Source organism: Euleptes europaea, chromosome 7 (genome assembly GCF_029931775.1).
Source record: "Euleptes europaea isolate rEulEur1 chromosome 7, rEulEur1.hap1, whole genome shotgun sequence".
Lineage (NCBI taxonomy): Eukaryota > Metazoa > Chordata > Lepidosauria > Squamata > Sphaerodactylidae > Euleptes > Euleptes europaea.
In genome coordinates this window covers 98,015,321-98,042,712 of record NC_079318.1, presented here as the reverse complement: position 1 = coordinate 98,042,712, position 27,392 = coordinate 98,015,321, and the positions used below count along the sequence as shown (strand labels likewise).

The 27,392-nt window shown below is 50.3% G+C and overlaps 1 protein-coding gene across 1 annotated transcript; it reads left to right on the top strand.

Moving 5' to 3' along the window:
• Nucleotides 1-401: 401 nt before the first annotated feature.
• Nucleotides 402-20,708, top strand: LOC130480918 (neuronal acetylcholine receptor subunit alpha-7-like). The gene is made up of 10 exons (XM_056853541.1): nt 402-465; nt 8,020-8,159; nt 9,968-10,012; nt 11,198-11,307; nt 12,895-12,974; nt 14,239-14,406; nt 16,557-16,751; nt 17,325-17,411; nt 17,951-18,060; nt 20,161-20,708. The coding sequence occupies exons 1-10, from the start codon at nt 402-404 to the stop codon at nt 20,668-20,670; spliced, it is 1,509 nt and encodes a 502-aa protein (XP_056709519.1). The 3' UTR covers nt 20,671-20,708.
• The last annotated feature ends 6,684 nt before the right edge of the window (nt 20,709-27,392 follow it).

Genomic DNA, 27,392 nt, shown 5'->3' with positions numbered 1-27,392 from the left:
CTCCCTGGGTCTCCAGGGTCTCAGTCCAGGGTCTTCCCCATCACCTGCTTGCTTGGTCCCTTTAGCTGGAGATGCCGGGGATTGAACCTGGGTCCTTCTGCGTGCCAAGCAGAGGCTCTCCCCACTGAGCCACGGCCCTTCCCTAACGAGGGTGATCAGCTCGGGCTTCCTTCCAACCCCGGGGCTGCCTCCTTGGCCGCGTCCTCTCTCCGCCCGCCCCGTCCCACCTTGTCAGGCGGGCGTTCCGCGCTCGTCCTCCCTGCTGGAGGGAGGCGGAGCCGCGAGCGAGCCCCCCCTCCCGGCGCACGTGGGGCTGCAGCCCCCCCTTTCTTCCCCCCCCCCCCCGGGCCGGCCTTTCGCGGAGCCAGATCGCGGCGGACTAGCGGGGCCGCCTGTTGGGGATGGGGCCGGGCGCCAGACCCCCGCCCCTGGCCGCCTGCCTCCTGCTGCTGCTTACCTGCCCAGGTAAGGCGCCCCCCGTCGGTCCTTCGCGCCCCCCCGGGCCCGGGTTCCCCCCCTTGGCGGGGGAGGGCAGGGGGGAGATGCCGTGCCAGGTGGGGCAGAGGGCAGGGAGCCCCCGCAGGACCCCGATCCGGAGGAATCCCCCCCCTCCAGGAGCGGTTGACCCCGAGAGGGAGACCACCCTGGATGGAAGACGACCCCCGCCCCCAAAAAAATATTGCATTTAAAAAACCGAGCCAAACCGGGACGTCAACTTGCACATCAAATGGAAGAGGACCCCCCCCCCCTTTGATGGCATTCCCGGGGGGGCGACCTAGTTTTGCACGGGAGTAAATCCTGTGCGATTTGCAGCCAGGAGAACTCCGGCTTTCGCCTGTGCCTGCTTTTCTCCTCCCCCCCCCCCACTAGGAGGGAGGAAGAATATTCTGGGGGGGGGGCCTTGGAGGAAAGGAAGAAAATGCTCCCCCAGGAAAGGAAGAAAATGCTGGTTTTGTCCCCCCCCCGGAGGGAAGCAAGTAAGTTCTGGTCACCCCCTTGGAGGGAAGGAAGAAAATTCTCCCCCCCTCCCCAAAGCAAGAAAATCCATTCCCCCCCAATTCTTGGAAGGAAGCAAGTCAGTTCTGGTTCCCCCCTTGGAGGGAAGGGAGAAAATCCTGCCAGTCCCTTTTGCCCCCTGCCCCCCCCAGCTCAGCTGTTTCATGCTGGGGGGGGGTCTGGCTTTGATGCCTAGCCCCTGTTTCTTGGGAATGTGGGGGCACGCAGGAGCCCCCCACTACCTCGGAGGCATTCGGGGATGGAGCCGGGCAGGAGGAGAGCTGGATATTTTGCAGGGGAGGGGTCTGCAACGTCCCGCCTGCGACCGCCCCCCCTCCCAGGCGGGCCTCTCTCTTGAAAACCCTCAGGGAACTTCTGCCCAAAATGCATCTGGAACAGTGAGGCTCAATGGTCCAGCTAGTCCCAAGTATAAAGGATGGGGAAAATGGGTACCAGAAATATCAAAGATAAGCAACAAAATGCGGTACCCATCATATTGTATAGGAATTCCAATTTTTAAATGCAATTTCTGTTTGTATATTATCTATATAGATATATATAGATATAGCTATCTGTATAGATATATATTACAAATAACAGATATATATATATTTAAAATAACATAGTTACTTTTAGCAGCAATGTATATATGGGTACCAGAAATATCAAAGATAAGCAACAAAATGTGGTACCCATCATATTGTATATGAAGTCCAATTTTTAAATGCAATTTCTGTTTGTATATATCTATATAGATATATATTGATATAGTTATCTGTATAGATATATATTACAAATAACAGATATATAAATATTTAAAATAACAGATAGTTACTTTTAGCAGCAATGTATATATGGGTACCAGAAATATCAAAGATAAGCAACAAAATGTGGTACCCATCGCATCGTCATATTGTATATGAATTCCAATTTTTAAATGCAATGTCGGGATATATATATATATATATATATATATATATATATATATATATATATATATATATATATATATATATATATATATATATATATATATATATATATATATATATCAAATAGTTACTTTTAGCAGCAATGTAGAACATAATTTAAACTGATACAGTTACAGAGTATATTTCTACAAATTTGTCATACAGTCTTTAGTCAATTGTACATATGGACAAACAGGAATACAAGTTAAGATTTCAAAAAAGGACAAAGGTATTAAATTCTTTGTTTCGGGTCCGTTTCGCTTACAAACTGGAGTTTTTCTTATCAAGTTGAAATCTGCTCGAAATATCAGGAAGGGGAATCATCAGGAAGTTTTCTTATCTAGTTGAAATTACTAGGTATATCAGGTTGATAATTGACTAAAGACTTCATGACCGATTTGTAGAAATACACATTTATATCAGTTTAAACTATGTTATACATTGCTGCTAAAATTAACAACTGTTTGTTATTTTTACAAAAAATGTATATAGAAATTGTATTTAAAAATTGGAATTCATATACAATATGATGGGTACCACATTTTGTTGCTTAGTCTGGCATCCTGCCTCTGGCAGCTGGGACTCAAAGGTAGACTGACTGTTCACATGGGAGTTCTGTTTTGCACTCGTGGCTGATAGCCGTGCACAGATACCTGCCTCCTCTTCCTGGAAATGTCTCCTTGGTGGTGGAAAGCGCCATCAAGCCGCTGTTGACTTATGGTGACCCCGTAGGGATTTCAAGGAAAGAGACGCTCGGAGGTGGTTCTCCATTGCCTGCCTCTGCGTAGCAATCCAGGTATTCCTTGGTGGTCTCCCATCCAAGTAGTAACCAGGGCTGGCCCTGCTTAGCTTCTGAGATCTGACCAGATCAGGTAAGCATGAGCCATCCAAATCAAGGTACATTCTCTATAATGGCTTTAAAAAGAGGATAGACAGAATCTTAGAGTTGGAAGGGACCACTAGGGTCATCTAGTCCAACCCACTGCACAATGCAGGAAATTCACAACTGCCTCCCCACACACACACACACACAGCGACTCCTACTCCATGCCCAGAAGATGGCAACAACCCCCCTCCCACGATCCCTGGCCAATCTGGCCTGGAGGAAATTTGCTTCTTGACCCCCAGATTCCAAGAGGAGATTTCCATCACCGGATAGTAGCCGTGGTGACTGAAGTGAGCCTCCATATCCAGAGGCAGTCAACCTCTGAATCTCAGTGCCAGGAGGCAACCCCAAGAGAAGGCCTCAGCTTCTGTGCCCTGTTGTTGGACCCCCAGGTTGGCCACTGTCTGGGGCAGGATGCTGGACTTGGATGGTCCATCAGTCAGATCCAGCAAGGCTCTCCTTAACTTCCCCCCGTTAAAGCTACATAGGCTAGGGACCATGCCCGATCTTGTGGCAGTGAGTTCCGCAGGTTCGCTCCCAGGCTTTACAAACGAGCATGTTTTCCCCTCGATGCTGACAGGGTACAGCCAAACGGCGGCCTCATTTCCCGCTGAGTCCAAGTCTTGCAAAGGTGGCAGAAAAGGGCTTGGTTTGTCCTTCACTTGCTGTTCATCAGAGAGCCAGCGGGGTGTAGTGGTTATGAGCGGTGGTTTGGAGCGGTGGACTCTGATCTGGAGAACCGGGTTTGATTCCCCACTCCTCCTCCACATGAGCGGCGGAGGCTAATCTGGAGAACTGGATTTGTTTCCCCTGCTCCTGCACACAAAGCCAGCTGGGTGACCTTGGGCTAGTCACAGCTCTCTCAGCCCCACCTACCCCACAGAGTGTCTGTTGTGGGGAGGGAAAGGCGATTGTGAGCCAGGTTGATTCTCGCTTAAGTGGTAGAGAAAGTCGCCATATAAAAACCAACTCTCCTCCTTCTTCATTGACAAGGAAAGTGGCCCATTTTCTGGGCACCGTTTTGTGAGCTGGTAAACAGGCCGAGGAGGTGGTTAAACTCAGGGGCTGCCCAGTGGGAGCAGGCGAACCAGAAGTGGAGGATTTCTCGGTTGTTGCGGCACACTTGGAGTTACTTTAGCATCATAATAAGCAGATGTTCTTGTAGAACAATGGCGTGCAGCTGGAGCCGTGCTCGCAATGATTTCATGAGCATTATTTTCTCTTCCCCCCCCAAAAAATCCACAGCCGTTTGTTCAGTTCTGTATAGTGGTTGGTATTATTTCTTCTGCCACCCTGTGGACTAGAACGTTACTTGGCAGATCTGTCATTTTACTCATGTATGTGTTTTTCTGTGTGGGTGTCTATGTGGCAAATGGAACCGCCACGTTCAGAGGAAGTCAGCCTTTGAATACCAGTGCCGGGCGGCAACATCGGGGGACGGCCACGGCCTTTATGATCTGTTGTTGGACCTCCAGGATCAGAGGAGCATGCCAAATATATTAGGTGCTGTGGAAGACAGGCAGGATAATGCTGCTGCTGGCATCTTGTTTGGGGGCTTCCTAGAGGCACCTGGTTTGGCCACTGTGTGAACAGACTGCTGGACTTGATGGGCCTGGGTCTGATCCAGCAGGGCCTTTCTGATGTTCTCCAGAGGATCTGGTTGGCCACTGTGTGAGACGGGATGCTAGACTAGATGGACCCGCACTGGTCTGATCCAGCAGGGCTCTTTTTTGTTGTTGTTATGCCACAGGGGCTAAAGGGAACCTCCACGTTCAGAGGCAGTCAGCCTCTGAATCCCAGTGCCCGGAGGCAGCATCGGGGAAGGCCTCATCCTCTATTCCCTGTTTCTAGACCTCCAGAGGAACCGGTTGGCCACCGTGTGAGATGGGATGCTGGACTAGACGGACCCTCGCTGGTCTGATCCAGCAGGGCTCTTCTTATGCCCCTAAGTGGTTTTAAACCCCATCAAAAGAACTAGAAGGATCTAGTCCTTATGTGTTCGTTATTCTAAGCCTGATGACCTTTTAGACGCTTCTTCGGACAATTCTCTCCTTGGAGATTGGGAGTTCAGGCTGGATGCATCAGTCCGGGACTCCAGATTTTCACCTTGGTTTAAACTCGTTGAAAAAGATCACCTCCGATCTCCATATCTGCTCAACCTCACAGTTCTGAGTATCAGAGTGGCCTTTACTACTTTATGATTTCATACCGTGCCTTTGGCCTTTTTGTTAGGATGGTATAGTCAGATGCCAAAGGAACAACGTATAATGCATCTGTGGAATCCCCGTCTCTGGAGGACATATTTCATGATGTCTTATTATGCCCGATGTATAGGGAGGCCAGAGCGAAATTTCTGGATGGGATATTGAAAGGCGTAAACTTCTGGTTCGGAAACTGAAAAATTGATTTTTCTACTATCCGACTCTGATGCACACGTGACTTATAGAATATCTCAATTTGCCCTGGCTGCTGAGAAGGAGAAGAAGAGTTGGTTTTTATATGCCGACTTTCTCTACCGCTTAAGGAAGGCAAGTCACACTCTATCAGCCCCACTTACCTCACAGGATGTCTGTTGTAGGGAAGGGAAGGTGATTGTAAGTTGGTTTGATTCTTCCTTAAGTGGTAGAGAAAGTCGGCATATAAAAACCAACTCCAACTCCTCCTCCTCGAATAGAATCATAGAGCTGGAAGGGACCACCAGGGTCATCTAGTCCAACCCCCTGCACAATGCACGAAATTCACAAGTACCTCCCCCCCACACCCCCAGTGACCCCCCACTCCATGTCCAGAAGATGGCCAAGGTGCCCTCCCTATCATCATCTGCTTAAGGTCGTAGAATCAGCATTGCTGACAGATGGCCATCTAACCTCTTCTTAAAAACCTCCAGGAAAGGCGCACCCACCACCTCCTGAGGAAGCCTGTTCCACTGAGGGACTGCTCTAACTGTTTGGAAATTATTCCTAATGTCTAGACAGAAACTCTTTTGATTTAATTTCAACCCCTTGGTTCTTCTTCTTCTCTGTCTGAATGGGCACAGTTCCCCAAAAGCTTTTAAATTTATTTTTCCTGATTTGTTGAAACAAAGTCTCTCTCACCCTGCACATCACATACAAACCTGTTGTTGTCTTTGCTGTGATGGGCAAAACTCCATCGGTTGGACATCTGGCTGGCACGGCCTCGCTAGGAAAAGACAGAAGGGTGCTTCCCTCGTGTGCCAACTGCCTTCCCTGTGGAGTCTCTTTTTAAAAAAAAATTTTTAATTAATTTTTCAACACAACATATAACACACACAGCATACATACTTCTTTACTTTGCTATGACAAGACATTTACCAGCTATTATTTGGAGCAGTTCTGTAATATTTTGAACCTTCTGCTATTCTAAAAAAAATTACTTACATGTCAAAAGATAGAATATAGACAATCCTTAACAGAGAAAGAGGGCAGGATCTGAATCTGTAATCCTACCTTCTTACAGTGTTTCTAAATTGCAATTCTTATTATGATATAATTCCACAAATATATCATAAGCCTCTATGTTGAAATACTTAACAGTACATTGTTTTACTATATATTTTATGAATGAACATGAACACATGAAGCTGCCTTAAACTGGATCAGAGCCTTGGGTCCATCAAAGTCAGTATTGTCTACTCAGACCGGCAGCGGCTCTCCCGGGTTTCAGGCAGAGGTCTTTCACATCACCTACTTGCCTGGTCCCCTTTAACTGGAGGTGCCGGGGATTGAACCTGGGACCTCCTGCATGCCAAGCAAATGCTCTGCCATTGAGCCACGGCCCCTCCCCGAACGCTATTGTATACTATAACCTACTAGATACTTAACCTCCTCAAATATTATAATTATATTGAAATTGCATATGTTATCCTTATAATGAGGTTCTAAACCCTGTGGAGCCTCTCGCGCCCCGTTTCTGGCTCAGCCAAGAGGATTGTGTGGATTAGAGTCATGGGGGGGGGGTCATTTTCCAGATCTTCCATTTTGGCTTAGCCAGCTGTTCCAGCGTTCCCCTCATTCCCACGGACTGACCCAGATTTCCGGGACCCACACGTGGTAATTTGACATCCATGGTTTTTTAAAAAAAACGACGAGATTGGGAATTGTAAAAGGTTTCTGTTCTACCGGCAGACTCTCTGCCTCTGTAGCAGTCGGATGTCTGAGCGGCAGGCCGGAAGACTCCTCTCTCCGGCGCGCATGGAAGCAAATGCTTGCGCGCGAACATGAAGATGCCCGGCGGAGCACGGCGTTCGTTTGCATGCCCTTCGCCACTGGTGTTCCTCTAAAACCATTAACAGGCTTGAGGACCATCCTGGGGTTTGTTTCTGGCTTCAAGCACGCTCTGCCCTTGAGAGCATCACAAGACAGGCCACGCGGGGCGGGGGGGGGGAGCGAACGAAGGCAGGGTCAGTTGACTTTCTCTACCTTTTAAGGAGTCTCAAAGTGGCTTACATCCCCTTCCCACAGCAGACACCCTGTGATGTAGGGGGGGGGGAGCTGAGAGAGTTCAGAGAGAACTGTGACTAGCCCAAGGTCACCCAGCAGGTTTCATGTGCAGGAGTGGGGACTCAAACCCGGCTCTCCAGTAGAGTCCGCTGCTTATTTGGAGGAGTGGGGAATCAAACCCAGTTCTCCAGATTAGAGTCCACCGCTCTTAACCATCCTGGCTCTCAGGCATTCAGATTTCAGATAAGAAGAGTTGGGTTTTTCTCTACCACTTAAGGAAGAATCAAACCAGCTTACAATCACCTTCCCCTCCCCACAACAGACACCCTGTGTGGTAGGTGGGGCTGAGAGAGCTGTGACTAGCCCAAGGTCACCCAGCTGGCTTCATGTGGAGGAGTGGGGAAATAAATCCAGTTCACCAGATTAGCCTCCACTGCTCATGTGGACCAGCGGGGAACCAAACCCGGTTCTCCAGATCAGAGTCCACTGCTCCAAACCACCGCTCTTAACCACTACACCACACTGGCACCCCACAAGGAGGGTGAGTTGGAAGCTGGGTGAAATCTCACCCGCTCCCTTCCACATTGCTACTTCCCAGCGCCTGAAATGTCCCCCCACATCTGAGGACGGCGTAAGTGACCCCGAGGCCAGAGAACGGTCCATGCGCTGGAAACATGAACCGGCTTTGCGCACGTCTGTCTTGCAGGCTCCTGGGGAGGGGTCTACCAGCGCCGGCTGCTGAAGGACTTGATGGAGGACTACACCCCCTTGGAAAGGCCGGTGAGCGACGACGCCCAGCCCCTGACGGTCCACTTCACTCTCAGCCTCATGCAAATTATGGACGTGGTAAGCAGTGGCGCCGGGAGATGCGCTGGGGAAGCGCCAAAGGTCAGAGTGGATTTCTCCAGGCTTAGAGCTGCTTGCAAAGTCCTGGTTTGGGGTTTTATTCTCATTCGGTTTATTGTTCGAAAATAAAATCACCCAATTGGGTTTTGAGAGCTTTAAGGTAAAGGTAGTCCCCCGGGCAAGCACCGGGTCATTCCTGACCCATGGGGTGACGTCACATCCCGACGTTTACTAGGCAGATTGTGTTTACGGGGTGGTTTGCCAGTGCCTTTCCCAGTCGTCTACCCTTTCCCCCCAGCAAGCTGGGTGCTCATGTGGAGGAGTGGGGAATCGAACCCATTTCTCCAGATTAGAGTCTACCGGAAGGATGGATGGCTGAGTCAATCTTGGGCTGGCTACCTGAAACCGACTTCTGTCGGGATCGAACTCAGGTTGTGAGCAGAGCTTGGACTGCAGTGCTGCAGCTTACCGCTCTGAGCCACAGTTAAGAAGAAGAGTAGGTCTTTATACCCTGCTTTTCTCTACCTTTGAGGAGTCTCAAAGCGGCTCACAATCGTCTTCCCTCTCCCCCACCCCCACCCCCAATACACACCTTTTGAGGTAGGTGGGGCTGGGAGAGTTCGGAGAGAACTGTGACTGGCCCAAGGTCACCCAGGGGGCTTCATGTGGGGGAGTGGGGAATCGAACCCGGTTCTCCAGATTAGAGTCTGCCGCTCTTAACCACTACACCACGCTGGCTTTAAGGCACTCATGTTTGTGTGTGTAGAGAGTGCTTCTAAGTCACAACCGGAAAGGAAAGGAAATACTTCCTTACACGATGAGTGATTAAAATGTGGATTTGACTGACATAGGATGCAGTGATGTCCAGAGACGTGGTCGTGGTGGTGGCGGCGGAAAGTGCCGTCAAGTCATGGCCGACTTATGGCGACCCCGTAGGGTTTTCAAGGCAAGAGACATTCAGGGGTGGTTTGCTGTTGCCTGCCTCGGCGTCACGACCCTGGTATTCCTTGGAGGTCTCCCGTCCAAATACTAGCCAGCGCCGACCCTGCTTAACTTCTGAGATCTGATGAGATCGGGCTAGCCTGCGCCATCCAGGTCAAGGCAAGAGACGAACAGACAGCAAGGCTGATTCTGTAAACGGGGGAAGATCATGAGAGGGGTGGGCAGGAAAGGATGAAACAGTGCTTGGCTCTCGTGGCCCTTTCTTACATGCCCAGGGAAATGCCAATCACGGGAGCCAGAGGGGTGTAGTGGTTTGGAGCGATGGAGCAGGGAATCTGATCTTGAGAACTGGGTTTGATTCCCCATTCCTCCACATGAGTGGCAGATGCTAATCTGGGGAACCAGGTTGGTTTCCCCGCTCCTACGCATGAAGCCAGCTGGGTGACCTTGAGCTAGTCACAGCTCTCTCAGCCCCACCTGCCTCCCCAGGTGTCTGTTGTGGAGAGAGGGAGGGAAGGTGATTGTTGGCCAGTTTGATTCTCCCTTAAGTGGTAGAGAAAGTCGGCATATAAAAGCTAACTCTTCTTCATTGGGGTCAGGAAGCAATTTTCCTCCAGGCCAGATTGGCCAGGGATCCTGGAGGGTTTTTTTTTTTTTGCCATCTTCTGCGCATGGAGTAGGGGTCACTGGGGGTGAGGCAGGGGGAGGTAGTTGTGAATTTCCTGCATTGTGCAGGGGGTTGGACTAGATGACCCTGGAGATCCCTTCCAACTCTATGATCCTATGATTCTCTGCTCTCCCCCCCCCAACCCCATTATTTGCTGTTTTATTCACACCCACCCCTCTGATTCATTTCTTCTTGGCAGGACGAGAAGAATCAAGTTTTGACCACCAACGTCTGGCTCCAGATGGTAAGAAATTATGATCTAGGGGGACAAACTGGGGGACATCTATGCCACTGCTTCCACACACACACACCAAAAAAATACTGCTGGGGAGGTCCTGAGTCTTTATTCAAGATAACTCCCAATGTTCCTGCCAAGCTGCGCTATCCAGAATTCTTTGGGTGCAAAGCCACGCGCTGATAGCAAACTGGCCCAGGCCTGCGGATCGGGCCTCTGTCCCTGATTTGGCATTGAATCTCTCGGATCTGTTCTGGTAACGGTGGTGGGTTCCCCTGGCAGGAGCAATCTACCCCTTGCAGTCGCAAGGTTCCTCCTCTGGAGCTGCTGGATTGGGTCCTGCCATTTACGGTTGCCAACTCCGGCTTTGGAAATTCCTGAAGAGCTCGGGTGCAGAGGAGAGCGACGAGGATGGTCAGGGGCCTGGAGACCCAGCCCTGCAAGGAAAGGCTGAGGGATTTGGGAATGTCCAGTCTGGAGAAGAGGAGGTTGAGGGGGGACAGGATGGCTCTCTTGAAGTATTTGAAGAACTGACTTAGAGGAGGGCAGGGAGCTGTTCCTGTTGGCAGCAGAGAACAAGACTTGCAATAATGGGTTTAAATTGTGGGCAGGAAGGTACCAGCTGGATATTAGAGGAAAAAATTTACATTAAGAGTTGTTCGACAGTGAAATCAGCTACCTAGGGAGGTGGTGAGCTCCCCCTCACTGGCCCTCTTCAAGCAGCGGCTGGACAAACACTTGTCAGGGATGCTGTAGGCTGATCCTGCATTGAGCAGGGGGTTGGACTAGATGGCCTCTATGACCCCTTCCAACGCTATGATTCCATGAGGAGGGCAGGATTTCAGGAGGGGAGAGACCTCCGTGGGGTGCAATGCCATAGAGTCCACCCTCTGAAGCACCCATTTTCTCCAGGGGGATCGAGTTCAAATTTCTGGGGATTTCCAGGCCCCGTCTGGAGGCTGACAACCCTAGGTCCTGGTGGGTGGCACTGCACCCTCCCCCTATTCTCACAGCTGTCAATACCCTTTTCCAAAGCAAAAGAGATTGGGAAGCAGGCTGCCAGGCCAAGGGAAGATATCTGGGACCCAAGTGCATTATCCTAATGCATTCATCCTGCATCTGTCGGTCTCGGTGTGGGGAGGGCCTGCCAATCCCCCAAGCCCCATTCCGCCCCCCTGCTTTTCCCCCGTTCAGTACTGGTACGATCACTATCTGCGATGGAACGAATCGGAATACCCCGGCGTGAAGACCCTTCGTTTCACCGCCGACCGGATCTGGAAGCCCGACATCCTCTTGTACAACAGGTGAGAGCCGATTCTTTCCGGGATGCGTCACGCCTTTTCCAGGTCTTCATGGGATACGAGAGCGTATGTGTGTGGAGGGGGGGGCAGACAGCCTGCAGGCATTTGGGGGGGGGGACATGCAGAGCAGACGGTCCTCTTGCAAAGAACTGTGGGACGCGGCAGGAGGACCAGAGCCATGAGACGTTCTTTATTTTAATCTTATTTTTATTTATGTTATTTATTTTATTACACTTTTACCCCCGCCCTCCCCGGCCCAAAGGCCAGGCTCAGGGTGGCTCACAAATATAAAACAATAAAATCAATAAAAACCCGTAAAATATAATGTTTAAAATAGCCCCAATCGTTCAATAAATAGTCTCCTTGATGGCGCTATTTATTGAATGATTTGGGCTATTTTAAACATGTTTAATAATGGTCTGCAGCATAATAGATGGAACTGACCTCCCCCTAACAGGGATCTGATTCTGGCTGATGTTGGAATAGGTAATGTCTGGTATATAAAGAAGAGAAGAAGATCCTTTAGGGAGCAGGAAGAGAGGAGTTAGATAGTTTAGTGAGATCAGCACCTTCTCCACTCCTCCACATGAAACCTGCTGGGAGACCCTGGGCCAGTCACAGTTCTCTCCAAACTCTCTCAGCCCCACCTGCCTCACAAGGTGTTTGTTGTGGGGGAGAGAAGAAGAAGAAGAAGAAGAGTTGGTTTTTATATGCCGACTTTCTCTACCACTTAAGGAAAAGTCAAACCAGCTTACAATCACCTTCCCCTCCCCACAACAGACACCCTGTGAGGTAGGTGAGGCTGAGAGAGCTGTGACTAGCCCAAGGTCACCCGGCTGGCTTCATGTGGAGGAGTGGGGAAACAAACAGATTAGCCTCCGCTGCTCATGTGGAGGAGGAGAGGGGAATCAAACCCGGTTCTCTGGGTCAGGGTCCACCGCTCCAAACCACCGCTTTTAACCACTACACCACACTGGCTGTCACTACAACAGGAAGGGAAAGCGATTGTAATTCCTCACCACGAGAGGGAAGGTGATTGTAAGCTGCTTTGAGTCTCCTTAAAAAGATAGAGAAAGCAGGGTATAAAAACCAACTGCTCCTCCTCCTCTCTCAGCTAGTGACATAGTCAGGACACTGTTTCTGTCTTTCCTCTTCACTATCAAGTATGTTAATTCCTGAATAAACCCTTATCTACACTTTTAAGAGGAGCCCCGTGGTGCAGAGTGGTAAGCTGCAGTACTGCAGTCCAAGCTCTGCTCACGGCCTGAGTTCGATCCCGACGGAAGTCGGTTTCAGGTAGCCGGCTCAAGGTTGACTCAGCCTTCCATCCTTCCGAGGTCGGTCAAATGAGCACCCACCTTGCTGGGGGTAAAGGGAAGATGACTGGGGAAGGCACTGGCAAACCACCCTGTAAACCAAGTCTGCCTAGGAAACGTCGGGATGTGACGTCACCCCATGAGTCAGGAATGGCCCAGTGCTTGCACAGGGGACCTTTACCTTTTTTACACTTTAATCAGGTTGTGCACCTTTGCTGTGTTCATTACTCTTGCCAGCAGCTGACCCAGGCCTCGGTTTCTTCTTTCCTCCCAGTGCCAACGAAGACTTTGATTCCACTTTCCACTCCCACATCCTGGTCAACTCCAGCGGCTACTGCCAGTGGCTGCCCCCAGGTGAGTCCCAAACGGTCTCGCAGGTGTCAAGTTGACCGGCCAGTGGCTGGAGAGAAGCTGGCATGAGAAGCAACCACCTGGGGTAACGTAGCAGTTTCCATCCATGAAACCCAAAACAGAAACGAAACGGGAATCTTGAACTGGGGGCTTCAGTGGCAGTGCCTGGGGGGGGGGGGCCTTGATCTCTGCCCCCCAGTGGAGAAATCTGCCAGCTGCCCTGGCACCCTCTTTTGGCTGAGAGTAAAGGTTTAAACACCTGTCCTGCATAGCCACGAACCTCGTCAGATTTTGGAAGCTAAGCTGGGCTGGCATTTGGACAGGAGACCGCCAAGGAAGACTGCAGAGGCGGCCGTGGGAAACCACCTCTGAATGTCTCTTGACCTGTGTCTTGCATCGTGCAGGGGGTTGGACTAGATGACCCTGGTGGTCCCTTCCAACTCTATGATTCTATGGAAGGGAGTCAAAATAAAAATAATTTTTAAAAAGACTTGATGGCACTCATCACCAGTGATTTAGACAAGTCGCTGCTCTGTTAGTGGCCCCTCTTCTGATGGCCGAAGGGTGGTACGGCTAGCTACCAATTCAGGTTATACAAAAGAACCAATAGCGTGCCACCTGATCTTGGCCTGGCTGTTACTCAGGCACAGACTCCAAGTTGCATCTTGGAGAAGCCGCCTCCCTGCAATACGGGGAGGGGCAGAATAGCACTGGTCTACTTTACAAGGTTGTTGCAAACATAACAGTAAGCATGTGCATGAAGAATTGAGTAATGCAGTAGCGCCCCCTGCTGACAGTTTAAGGGGAAACGACTCTTTTTGCTTGGAATAAACTTGGAAGATATATCTTGCTTTTTCGCTTTTGTAGTTGGTGTTTCTGAGAGGCACAGGCCAGTTATGCATGGCTGTTTCCTCACAGCCAACCCGCCGACTCTTTGGGGGCTTTACTTTGATTACTCTTGCATTTTCTGACCTTCAGAGGTCGCCTCGCTTTCCCCATGCATTTCCTTGTGTTGTGCCCGCGTTTTCTGGATTCGTGTGTAGCCAACATCCAGAAACCGCGGGGAAACCACGTGGAAACACGCTGGGAGAACAAGGCAACCTCTGACGGTTGGAAAATGCATGCACAATCAAAGCAAACCCCCAAAGTAGTCGGCGGGGTGCGAGGAAACAGCCATGCGCAAATGGCCACAGTGTTAACTTCGCCAATTTCTGTCGCTTGCTGTAACTCCGTGGCCTCCTCCTTTCTCTCAACCCTTGTCCTTCAGGCATCTTGAAGAGCACGTGCCGGATTGACGTCCGCTGGTTCCCCTTCGACACCCAGAAGTGCGACCTGAAATTCGGCTCTTGGACTTATGACGGGTGGCTGCTGGACTTGCACATGAAGGACGCGGACACGTCCGGCTACGTAGCCAATGGAGAGTGGGACCTCGTGGGTAAGGCGGCGCTCGAAGCGGGCGCCGGCTCAGGTTGCTCTGCTGCTAAGCAGTTTGGAAAGGCAAAGCCTTAAAATTATCTAGTACGGATCCTCTAAAAGTACCATAGAATCTCAGAGTTGGAAGGGAGCCAGCGTGGTGTAGTGGTTAAGAGCGGTGGTTTGGAGCGATGGAGTCTGATCTGGAGAACCGGGTTTGATTCCCCACTCCAGGACATGAGCGGCGGAGGCTAATCTAGTGAACTGGATTTGTTTCCCCACTGCTACATATGAAGCCAGCTGGGTGCCCTTGGGCAAGTTACATCTCTGTTAGAGCTCTCTCAGCCTCACCTACCTCACAGGGTGTCTGTTGTGGGGAGGGGAAAGGAAGGTGATTGTAAACTGGTTTGATTCTTCCTTAAGTGGTAGAGAAAGTCAGCATATAAAAACCAACTCTTCTTCTTCTACCACCAGGGTCATCTAGTCCAAAATTGCTAAAGCAAAATTGCTTCCTGACCCCAAATTGGTGATTGGCATTACCCTGGGCATGTAAGAAAGGGCCAAGAGAGCTGAGCACTGATGCAATCATTCCTGCCCTCCCTCTCATGATCGGCCTGGGTTCACAGAATCAGCCTTGCTGACAGGTGGCCATCTAGCCTCTGCTTCAAAACCTCCAAAAAGGAGATCCCACCACCTCCCGAAGATGCCTGTTCCACCAAGGAACCGCTCTAACTATCAGAAGTTCTTCCTTAATTGTTTAGCCAATAGGATCATAGGATGCGGTCCTACTGGAAAGACAAAACAGTTCCGGCTCTTGCAGAATGGATTGCAAGAATGTTTGATTTGGCGACAATGTCAAGACTAACCAACTTAGTTCGCAGAAAACCGATAGATGAGCATAAACAAAGATGGCAACCATTTTATGACAAATTTACGTGAAAGGAATTTAGTTTTACTTTTAGATTACATTTTTTTGTTTTCTGAATTAATGGCACTTTTCAGAGGGTGGTTTGTGGTTGACTTTATAATGGTGTTTTTTTACATTTATATGTTATGAAGACATTGTATAGCATGGGGGAATACTACGTATACTATGTCTTGTGGACTTAGTTAATTCAGTAACATAGCAACAGGCTCAGTAGTTAAAAAAGACTTATTCTCTTTTAAGTGGGCTACAGTAGTTTATAATTTTATGTCATCAATTGTATTAAATGGATAATGAGGTAGACTATTCTAGTTTTATTGCATTTAGTACTCTGGGGTGATGAAGGACTTGAGCTTGAGCACTGTCGATTTGTATACCATGTTTTGTTTCGTTTTATTTTTCTTATTATTCCCTTCCTTTTTCTATTTATGTACCCCTATTTTGGAGACTGGGAAGGGCAGCCATGAAGGAGCTGGGAAAGATCCTTAAGTGTAAGGATGTGTCACTGGCCACCAAGATCCAGTTAATTCACGCCATCGTATTTCCTATTACTATTTATGGGTGTGAAAGCTGGACAATGAAGAAAGCTGATAGGAAGAAAGTACTGGTAGATTCCTTTGAAATGTGGTGTTGGAGGAGAGGGTTATGGATACCCTGGACCGCCAAAAAAAACAAAAACAAATCAGTGGGTTCTAGATCAAATCAAGCCTGAACTGACCCTAGAAGCTAAAATGACTAAACTGAGGCTGTCGTATTTTGGTCACGTCATGAGACGACAAGAGTCACTGGAAAAGACAGTCGTGCTAGGAAAAGTTGAGGGCAGCAGGAAAAGAGGAAGACCCAACAAGCGATGGATTGACTCTATAAAGGAAGCCAGAGCCCTCAGTTTGCAAGACCTGAGCAAGGCTGTCAAAGAGAGGACATTTTGGAGGATGCTGATTCATAGGGTCGCCATGAGTCGGAAGCGACTTGACGGCACTTAACACACACACACACACACACACACACACACACACACACACACATTTTAGAAAATAAATAAAAATTAAAAAAAGAAAAGGATAGCAGGATTCAGGAGGGAATGTTTCGTTACAGGGAATGTCCGATGGCTGCCAGGAACAAATCTGTAGTAGCTGGACATAATCTGTATTTTCTGGTTAAATTTTCAATTTGGATTTTTTTTTGGGGGGGGGGGCGCACCGTACCCCCATCTACACTGACGGAAGCCTCCTTCCACTCCCCCGCAGGTGTTCCCGGCAGCGAGAACAAAGTCTTCTACGAATGTTGCCGGGAGCCCTACCTGGACGTCACCTTTGCGGTGACCATGCGCCGCAGGACCTTGTACTACGCGCTCAACATGTTGGTGCCCTGCCTCCTGCTCTCCGCCATGACCTTCCTCGTCTTCCTGCTCCCGGCTGACTCCGGGGAGAAGATTTCTCTGGGTAAACCGGCCGCCGGCTAGCTGGGTGTGCGGGTGGAGGAGTAGCGGAGTGGTAGATGGCCCCAGCTCGGTGAAGGGTGGAGGAGAGGAGAGAAGCAGTGGGAATTTAAAATTTTATACTCAAATGCTTCCCTGGGGGAAGGGATGACCAGAGAGGAATATGAAACATCAAAGACCCTAATACAGGTATCCTAAACTTTGAATCCCTCCTCCTCCTCCTCTTCCTCGTCTTCCTCGTCTTCCTCTTCTTCTTCTTCTTTTTCTTCGATAGGGCTATCCATAGCTACTAGTCAAAATGGGTAGTAGTCCTGATGCCCACCTATTCTCTCCAGGATCAGGGGAGCATGCCGTCAACTTGTTTGTGGGCTTCCTAGCAGCACCTAGTTGACCACTGTGTGAACAGACTGCTGGACTTTCTTATGTACTTAGGTCTCAGTTGATGGCTGCCACCTTATTGCCTGCACTTTGACCTTCCGTAGTGATCCCATTTTGAATCCTTGGAGCTTCTTGATTGGTAGCCTCCGTCTCTCCGACTCTCACACCCGCTCAAGACGGTTCTTTTCTCCCCACGCAGGGATCACGGTGCTTCTGTCGCTCACGGTCTTCATGCTGCTGGTGGCGGAGGTCATGCCGGCCACGTCTGACTCCGTCCCGCTCATCGGTACGGGGAAGAGGCCGGGAGGCAGACTGGGGCGGGGGCAGGCTGGCCGGCATCCGGTTGGGACCAGGAGATCTCCCGGGATTACAGCTGTGCTCCAGACAACAGAGATCAGTTCCCCTGAAAAAAAGATGGCTGCTTTGGAGGGTGGAGCCTATGGCATTATGCCTTGCTGAGGTCCCTCCCCTCCCCCAATTCCCCAGGCTCCACCCCCAAATCTCCAGGAAGCTCCCGACTGAAGGATGGAGTTGCCCATAGGCTCTTCTGTGTATACCTGTGTGTTGGGGTTGCCCGTCTCCAGGTGGTGGTTAGAGATTTCTTGCTGTTATGACTGATCCCTAGGTGACAGAGATCAGTTTCCGTGAAGGAAATGGCGGCTTTGGGAGGCGGGCTTTATGGCATTATACCTCGCCGAGATCCCTCCCACCCCTAGACACCGCCCTTGGGTAGCCTCTTGCAGTACCCATGGAGGGGGCAAACCTTCCAGGGTACTGATCCGTGTTTTCTTTTGCTGTCACCTTTCCTTTCTGCTTCTCCCCCAGGGCAATACTTTGCCAGCACCATGGGAATGGTCGGCCTGTCTGTGGTCGCCACGGTCTTTGTGCTCCAGTACCATCACCATGACCCCGATGGCGGCTGCATGCCCAGATGGGTGAGTGTCTTTCTCTCTCGCGCTGAAGATCCTTGCACTGCCATTACTAGTGTGGTGTAGTGTTTAAGAGCGGTGGACTCTAATCTGGAGAACCGGGTTCGATTCCCGTGGCTCAGTGGTAGAGCATCTGCTTGGCATGGTCCCAGGATCAATCCCTGGCATCTCCAGTTAAAGGGACTAGGCAAGTAGGTGATGGGAAAGACCTCTGCCTGAGACCCTGGAGAGCCGCTGCCGGTCTGAGTAGACAATACTGACTTTGATGGACCAAGGGTCTGGTTCAGTATAAGGCAGCTTCATGTGTTCATATGTTCCCCACTCCTCCGCATGCAGCCTGCTGGGTGACCTTGGGCCAGTCACAGTTCTCTCCGAACTCTCTCAGTCTTACCTACCTCACTAGGTGTCTGTTGTGGGGAGAGGAAGGGAAGGCGATTGTAAGCCTCTTTGAGACTCCTTAAACATAGAGAAAAGTGGGTATAAAAAACTCTTCTTCTTACCTGATCCAAAGCTTGCTCATCCTCTTTCCTGGCCCGACCCCAATACCTCAATTCTCCCCCCACCCACGTGGTGCCACCTGCCTTCCTCTTCCTTCCAGACCCTCACCAAAATCCATCCCTCGGCCCTCATCTGTAGGTGTCTTACTCAGCTTTCCTCCCGTTTTTCCTCGCCCTCTCAAATCAAAAATTCTTTGCTCCTCAAGGCAGGGACGTGTCTCTCTTACTTGCCGTAGTTCCTCTGTTGAGTGTGGGGTTGCCAACCTAGTGATCTCCTAGAATTACAGCTGCTCTCCAGACTACAGAGATCAGTTCCCCTGGAAGAAAGGGCAGATTTGAACTGTGGACTAGAACATAAGAAAGGCCCTGCTGGATCAGACCCAGGCCCATCAAGTCCAGCAGTCTTCACACAGTGGCCAACCAGGTGCCTCTAGGAAGCTCACAAACCAGATGACTGCAGCAGCAATATCCTGCCTGTATTCCACAGCACCTCATATAATAGGCATGCTCCTCTGATCCTGGAGAGAATAGGTTTGCATCATGACTAGTGAATCCATTTTGACTAGCAGCCATGGATAGCCCTCTGTTGGACGCAAAAGCCAGACCCCGTTCAATGGCACAGACCCACCAAGAACAGGGACGACTCAGGTTATTTTTTTAGAAGCAAGAGGTAATTTATTATGCCAGCAGGAAGAGTCTGTCTCAGGACAGTCAAATACAACTCTTCAAAGACACCATGCAACACATGGGAGTATTTATACAATTTTGAGTTCTTTGTCTACCTTTCTGCTCTTTGCACATGTCCCATGATCTCACCTAGGTGCCTTCTACGCATGTCCCGTGATCTCACCTAAGTGCCTTTTACGCATGCCCGTGATTTCACATTATTAATTAGCTTAATTGGTGCAGCACTTTTGGCCTTTGGCCTTTTCTCTACCATATCTTTATTTTTATGCCAACCTCTATACTTTTGAAACTGGCCAAATGCCCCTGCTTAGCTCATCCTGCTTGAGATAACACATGAGAGGTATACCTTTTAATGTTATTTTGGCATGCCTTCTCCCAATTAAATAGGTGTGATCTAATCCTTGGAGTAGTTTCTAAACTTCTTTCTTTCCTAATGAACTCTTGCTGATCTCTACCCTTTGAGGAGAGCCAGATTCCTCCTGGCCTATGTAGATATCTAAAGCTTATACATACATTCTCTTAAATACTTCAGTGAAGTGCTTTCCATATATTTCTGACATATTTCAGTGAAGTGGCATCAACTACATGGTGGTACATATATAATATGTATGCTCATAACGTTATACTGTGCTCATAAAACTGTGCATAACATGCCTTCCCTATAAACTAGGATTTCAGCTTGTGCGCTCTTGAGGTTACACTGTGAATAAAATTTCTTTACTACAAACTAAGATTTTAGCTTATGTGCTTAGGATTTCAGCTTGTGCTGCACAATGAAAGCCAAGCAAATTGAGGTTTTACACTTCCTTCACCTCTCCTCCATGAACATGTCCACTCCCCTCTGAAAGCCTTCCAAGTTGGCAGCCATCACCACCTCCTGGGGCAGGGAGTTCCACAATTTAACCAACTCTTCTTCTTCTAGGTGCAGGTGGTGGTGTTGCGTTGGGGTGCGTGGCTGCTGCGCATGCGCCAACCTGGAGAGGAGCCCGTGGGGCGACCCCGCTGCGCTGCCAGCCTGCTGAGCTGCAGTTCCGATGACAGCCAAGGCAGCGCCACGCCGAAACCGCAAGTCTCGCCGGCAGTCGCCAACGGCAACCTTCCTTATGCTGGCGGCCCGGCGGCACTGCTCCCCACCAAGCCCCCCGAGGTGCCGCGGCCTTTCCTGCCGTCGCCGGAGGCGCGGGCCTCCACCCCGGAGGAGCTGCTGGGCGCCCCCGAACTGGGCCACATCCTGGAGGAGCTCCGCTACGTGGCGCAGTGCTTCCGGGGGCGGGATGCCGCCCAGGCCGCCTGCAGCCAATGGAAATTCGCCGCAGCCGTCCTCGACCGCCTCTGTCTGGTCACCTTCGCCCTCATCCACATTGTCTGCTCCATCGGGATCCTCATGGCGGCCCCCAACTTCGCCGAGGCCATCACCAAGGACTTCCTGTGAAGCCCCGGCAATGGGCTCCCATGAAGCGCCGTGGTGGCCGTGGCGCCGGGCAGTAGGCCTCGCATGCAGTGGTGTCACCAACCCAATGGAAGACCTGCCTCTGAAGGAAATCCACCAAACACCGTGCTCTGTCCGGCATGCCGAAAAGGATCCTGCCGCCCACCCTCGGTTCGCCCACCCGCTTGCTCCCATTGCCAAGTAGGGTTGCCAGCTCCAGGATGGGAAGTTCCTGGAGGTCCCAGGTTCAATCCCCGGCATCTCCAGTTCAAGGGACTAGGCAAGTAGGTGATGGGAAAGACCCCTGCCTGAGACCCTGGAGAGCCGCTGCTGGTCTGAGTAGACAATACTGACTTTGATGGACCAAGGGTCTGATTCAGTACATGGCAGCTTCATGTGTGTTCATGTGTGGGTCAGGGAATCAAACAAACATCTCAAATTATTTTAAAAGTTCAGATAAGGGAGGGGCTGTGGCTCAGTGGCAGAGCATCTGCTTGGCATGCAGAAGGCCCCAGGTTCAATCCCCGGCATCTCCAGTTAAAGGGACCAGGCAAGTAGGTGATGGGAAAGACCTCTCTTCCTGAGACCCTGGAGAGACGCTGCCGGTCTAAGCAGACAATACTGACTTTGATGGACCGAGGGTCTGATTCAGTGTAAGGCAGCTTCATGTGTTCATGTGAGATTTGAGGGTGGAGCCTGAGGAGGGTGAGGTTCGGGGAGGGGAAGGACCTCAATGGGGTATCATGCCATAGAGGCCTCCCTCCAAAGCAGCCATTTTCCTCCAGGGGGACCGAACTCTGTAATCTGGAGATCGGCCGTCGTTCCAGGAGAGCTCCAGGCCCCACCGGGAAGTTGGCAACCCTACCAAAGACTCAAAACTTTTCCCCCTCAGAATTCCCTACCTGGCTCCGTTTTGTCACTGTGCGGAACACTTTTTGTAAAGTACGAGGAGCTCAAAAAACCAGGAACCCTGAATTTTTTTGGGTTTTGTTTTTAAACGAGGCAGGAGGCAAATTTAAGGGAAGGAGATTCGGTTAGGCCCTGCACCTCCCCTCGTGGATTGTGGCCAGGAATGCTGGCCCTTCTCTTGCCCGCGATATGGAAACCAGCTCCAGCAGAGCTCCTGCGGGGGCCGAAATGCAATAAAGTTTCTGAAGCACTTTGCCGATGAAGTGTGCTCTTTTAGACGTTACGGTGTTGTGGAGAGGGTTTTTGTTTTTTTAATGTCATTAATATTTTGGATGCTGCAAATCTGGATCCTTTCTTCAGTGTCGCATAGCCTCCTCCTCTCCCCCGGCCCCGATGAGTTTTCAGATGTTCAGGGGAGGGGGCTGTGGCTCAGTGGTAGAGCCTCTGCTTGGCATGCAGAAGGTCCCAGGTTCAATCCCCGGCATCTCCGGTTAAAGGGACTAGGCACGTAGGTGCTGTGAAAGACCCCCGCCTGAGACCCTGGGGAGCCGCTGCCAGTCCGAGTAGACAATACTGACTTGGATGGACCAAAGGTCTGATTCAGTAGATGGCAGCTTCATGTGTTCCTGGTTCTGTACACCCAACAAAGAGTTGTTAAATGTGTCCTGATCGGTGTGTGTGTGTTTGGTTCTAGTTGGGTGGTCTGAGTCCATGTTCCCACCTGTGGCCATATCCACAGCGGCACCCAACACTCGCCTGGCCTTAAAGTCAACCACAACTACGGCCTGGAGGGATACGAGGAAATCTTTTCTAATCCACACGCACTCCCTGAGGGAAGAGAAGAAGGTAGAAGAGTTTCCCTCCCTTCCCCTCCCATAACACAGGTTGAGCATCCTTTATCCGAAATGCTCGGGCCCAGAAGTATTTCGGATTTTGGAACGTTTGCATCTACATAATGAGATATCTTGGGGATGGAACCAAGTCTAAACATGAAATTCATTTATGTTTGATATACATCTTATCCGCTTTGGCCGGGATACGAGGGTGGGGTATAAATCGAATAAAATAAAAACAATAAATAAAATTGCCCAAAGGTAATTTTCTACAATATGAGTGAAGAGGTGTGCATGCAAGAAAATAGTTTTAAACAATCTGTTCATTTCAACAGAGCTTCTGCCTGAAATGTTGAAGAGTTACCGTTAGAGTTATACGTGACCCCGTTCCCTGAGATTTTGTGGTTGGCTCCGCCTCTTATGGCGGCCATTTTGTAGTTGGCTGTACCTTTTGTGGCGGCCATTTTGTGGTTCGTGCCCACCATCCAGTGTAAGAATCCCAAAGGTGCCCGCAGGCTCAAAAAGGTTGAGGAAACATGTTCTTATCTGTCCAGCTCGCGAGCGTCCCTCGTCCATTGCATTTGACCAGGGTGGGAAACGGGCTTCAGAAATGGATGGAACGAGACAGCGTTCCCAAAAGTGAGTACCCAACCGTTACGCGGCGACCCCAAAGACAGGGCAAAAGAACCGTTTGCTTTTGCTTTTCCACTTTGTTTTATTTAGACAGAAAAAAATTAAATTATTAAAAGTAAACAGCAATAAATAATCAATAACTTAAGCGATATCATCTGAAACATATAATCCAACTCTTGATTTTTATTCCCCGTCGCTAAAAGTTCATATTTTTTTCCTTTTTTTTTTTGTCCTTCTAAATAAAATGACCGAGTAATAAAACCACCTCCCACCCCAGAAGGGAAAACCAAAGGAAAAAAGGGGGAGAGAAAGAGAGAGACAGACAGAAAAGAAACGAAAGCTTTTAAAATCCTCTAAAATCAGAAAAGGTAAAATGGCAATGGATCAAAACCCTTTTTTTTAAATTTCATTGCAACTAATCTCCTGGAATTATTTACAATTACTGAATCAGCAAAAGAGACTGTAAACATATTATTTTCTTCTTCTCTTTCAGTATGGTATAACCTTGATTTCGGAGCTGGGGTGGGCATGAGAGCTTTCTGAGCATAGACAGAGGACGTGTTAGGATTGGGGGCTTTTTTGTAGGGTTTTTTTGTTTTTTACAATTGCGTTATGGGGACTCGGATAAACAGAAATACAGGTTTGAAGGCTGGAGATGGGAAAAGATGTAGGTGGTGAAATTCTTCGCAGTTGGAGGGGTGGGATAGAAATTCACGCCTATGTTTGGACTGGACCGTGAGCTGGACGTTTGGACTGGACCGTGGGTTTGAAGGATAGACTATAACCACACATGTCAAGTAACCAAGGAGGGTGTGCCGGGATGGTGATGGAGGGAAAACAGCAGTTGGACAAGTGAAGTGTTCGGGGAGGGGGGTTCTCTTGCTGCAACTTGAAGAAGCGGGTTTCTGAGCGGTGTCGGGCTAAGAATCCAGTTCAGGGGGGCGTCTGCCACGGAGTGCGGGCCGTCTTCAATGCTGGTTCTGTCCCCGAAGTGTGTCCCTTTTTGTCCCCAGTTCGGTGAGAACAGAGTCCCTTACATGAGAACATAAGAAAAGCCCTGCTGGATCAGACCCAGGCCCATCAAGTCCAGCAGTCTGTTCACACAGTGGCCAACCAGATGTCTCTGGGAAGCCCACAAACAAGACGGCTGCAGCAGCATCCTCCTGCCTGTGCTCCACAGCACCTCATATAATAGGCTTGCTCCTCTGATCCTGGAGAGAATAGGTATGCATCATGACTAGTATCCCTTCTCCTCCATGAACATGTCCACTCCCCTCTTAAAGCCTTCCAAGTTGGCAGCCACCACCACATCCTGGGGCGGGGAGTTCCACAATTCCACTATGCCTTGTGTGAAGAAATGCTTCCTTTTATCTGCTTTGAATCTCTCCCCCTCCAGCTTCAACTACTGGGTTCTCGTATTATGAGAGAGGGAGAAAAGCTTCTCCCCGTCCACTCTCTCCATACCATGAGTAATTTTATAGAGCTCTATCATGTTTCCCCTTAACCGCCTTCTTTCCAAGCTAAACAGCCCTAAGCTTTTTAACCACTCCTCATAGGGCAGTTGTTCCAGCCCCCTGGTAATTCAGGTTGCTTTTTCTGCACCTTTCCTTTTCTTGTCCCCTTCCCATCCATCTGAACTGCAGCACTGAAGGAATATTAAGGAGTTATCAAACTGCTCGGAGGGTCAGCGTGACTGTCATCCGGTTATGGCCCTTGCTCGGTTCTAGACAACTTGGTTCTCCCCTAGGGACGCCAGCCTCGAGGTGGGACCTGGGGATCCCCTGGAATTACAGCTCATCTCCAGACTACAGAGATCAGTTTCCCTGGAGAAAAGGGACGCTTTGGAGCATGGACTCTACCGTACCCCACTGAGGTCCCTGTCCTCCCCAGGCTCCACCCCTAAACCTCCAGCAGTTCCCCAACCTGGAGCTGGCAACCCTAGCCCCCAGTTGGCAGCTGGGGGGACGGGACCTGGTAACCCTATCCCCCAGAATTAGGAGCATGGGATACTCTTCTTTTTCCCCTTTGATTTTGCTTCCCGGGGGTGACGCGTTTTCTTCCTTTAAAAAACAAAAACACAAAACGATTCAGACGTGCAGGGAATGATTGGGATCATGAGCAACTAGAAAGGGGGTTGTGCCCGGTCTTTGGAGTGTGGTACAGCAGGGGAGAAGACGCAGGGTCCAGAGAATCTGGCAGGCATCCAGGTGAGGCCGGGAGGGGTGAATAGTCACTCGAGAATTCGGAAGGGGAATGGTGGATGGCATGATGGTGGTGGTGGTGGTAGCGGTTGAGCAAGAAATAGAAGCTCCTGGAACTGGCTGGATCAAAACCGTGGGCCGAGTGGACTTTGGGAAAGTTCGGTGTCGACTTCTGCAGGAGTTGGGATGGCGTTGGCCAGCCTGGTGTGCGCTCGTGTGTGGTGGGGTGTTGAAAGGTGACCAGATCCAAGTTCTTTCTGTAGGCCTCTATCGGTCGGTCCAACAGCTGTCCTCCATCTTTTTTGAGGGAAGGAGGAAGGTATGCTCAAAGTGGGCAGGCCAAGAGGAGGTAGGGCAGCTGGGTGTTTCCACAGGTCCCCTATCCTCGATGCCTTGATACCCGATCTGGAGTTTTGTCAGCTCTGGGGCTGTTGCAGGGGGTGGTAAATTGAGCGCGTTTTTGCCTCCTGGTTCAAACGCATCTCGTGGCAAGCCCAGAGGGATCCTGGGAGGAAGCATGGACACTCTGAGGGTGGGATTTGCACCCAGCCCTTCTTTGGAAAAGGCCCCTGTGCATCGTTCCCAGGGGCTTCCCTAGCCAGGTCCCCCTTCACCAGTGTCGTCAGCCCGTTCTGGGTTCCCGAGAAGGTCCTCTCGAGCTCCTCAACACTGTCTTGATTCTGCATCCGACAGGCTGGAAATGCCCATCTGCGCCATTCCGGGGTGTAGCTGTGAAAACCCTGTCCATACCAGCCCGCCCCTGTCCATACCAGCTGTGTTGCTTGCCCTTGAGTGGGGACAGCAAACCTGGGGAGGAGTCTTTTTCCTTTACGTGAGGAATCTCGTTTCCACCCAGACACCCCCCGTCCTACCCCACAAGCTGAGTATCACCCATTCACCAGAAGTCTCCAGGTAGAAAAGAGTAAGAAGGGAATTTGGGCGGAGAGGGGAAGAGATTTAACTTCACGCTTGCCTAAAGAGTGCCAGGGGACAGGACCAAGAGAGCTCCTATGCGCTTATGGAGCAGGGGAGCGTGTTCGCAGTAAGTTTGCCGACTATTCCCCTAGCAGCGCTCCTGTGTCTTAAACAACTACGCAGTTGTTTAGTTGCGGCACTTCCGGGAGGCAGGGGAAATCTGTTGCATTCCTACCTGTCCTGAGCAGGATTAAAACAGTTAACTCCCAGACCGCGTTCTGCGAGAACCACTCGTGTTCAGGAAGAAACAGGTTGGTTTACTCCTGGGATTCCCAATGACCTATCCGCAGGGGAGCCTGCCTGCTGCCGCTCTGCATGATTTGCGGCACTGGCTCTGCCTTTGGGCGGTCCGTTTCATCTGGGGGAAGGGAGCCGTTTTGCTTTATTTCTGCACCAGGTATGATGGGGGATGTTCCAATCGATCCCAGCGCAAAGAAGCAGTGCAACGGCCCGCCCTTGGAGGAGGCTGCCAGGTGTGTCTCTGAGCTAACTGCAGAGTTCCGGGGAGTGGGTTCTTTTGCTGGTGGCTGGTTCTTATGCTTCCATGCTCTTAATGTTTTCTGGTTGTGAAGCGCACCATAGATCTGCCTCCAGTTCTCACTGAGAGACAAAGGAGAGAGACCCCCTTCTTTCCTCTCCCTGGTCTGAGGGGGGATTCAGCTGGCTCCCAGGGTTCGTCTAGACTAATGTGAGATGCTGACTGGGGAAGGGATAATTTTTCAAAAAATCTGTCCTCCCCAAGCTCGTAGAATGGCCATACTGCTCGCTCTCAGCTGCCTCTTACAGAGGATAGGACTCGCAATAATGGGTATAAATCACAGGCGTAAAGATACCGGCTGGATATTAGGGAAAAACAAATTTACTGTAAGAGTTGTTCGACCGTGGAATCAGCTACCTAGGGTGAGCTCCCCTCCCTGGCAGTCTTTAAGCAGAGGCTGGACAAGCACTCGTCAGGGATGCTCTAGGCTGATCCTGCATTGAGCAGGGGGTTGGACTAGATGGCCTCTATGGCCCCTTCCAACTCTGTGATTCTAGGATTCTATGAAAGTCTCTGGACGAGAACCTCGAAGACTGCTGGGTTTTCAGAATGGCACCTAGTCTCTCCTACCAATGGGTTGGGTCACACAGATCCATTCTGCAAACGGGGACGCTTCCCCCAGGCACGGTACGAGGA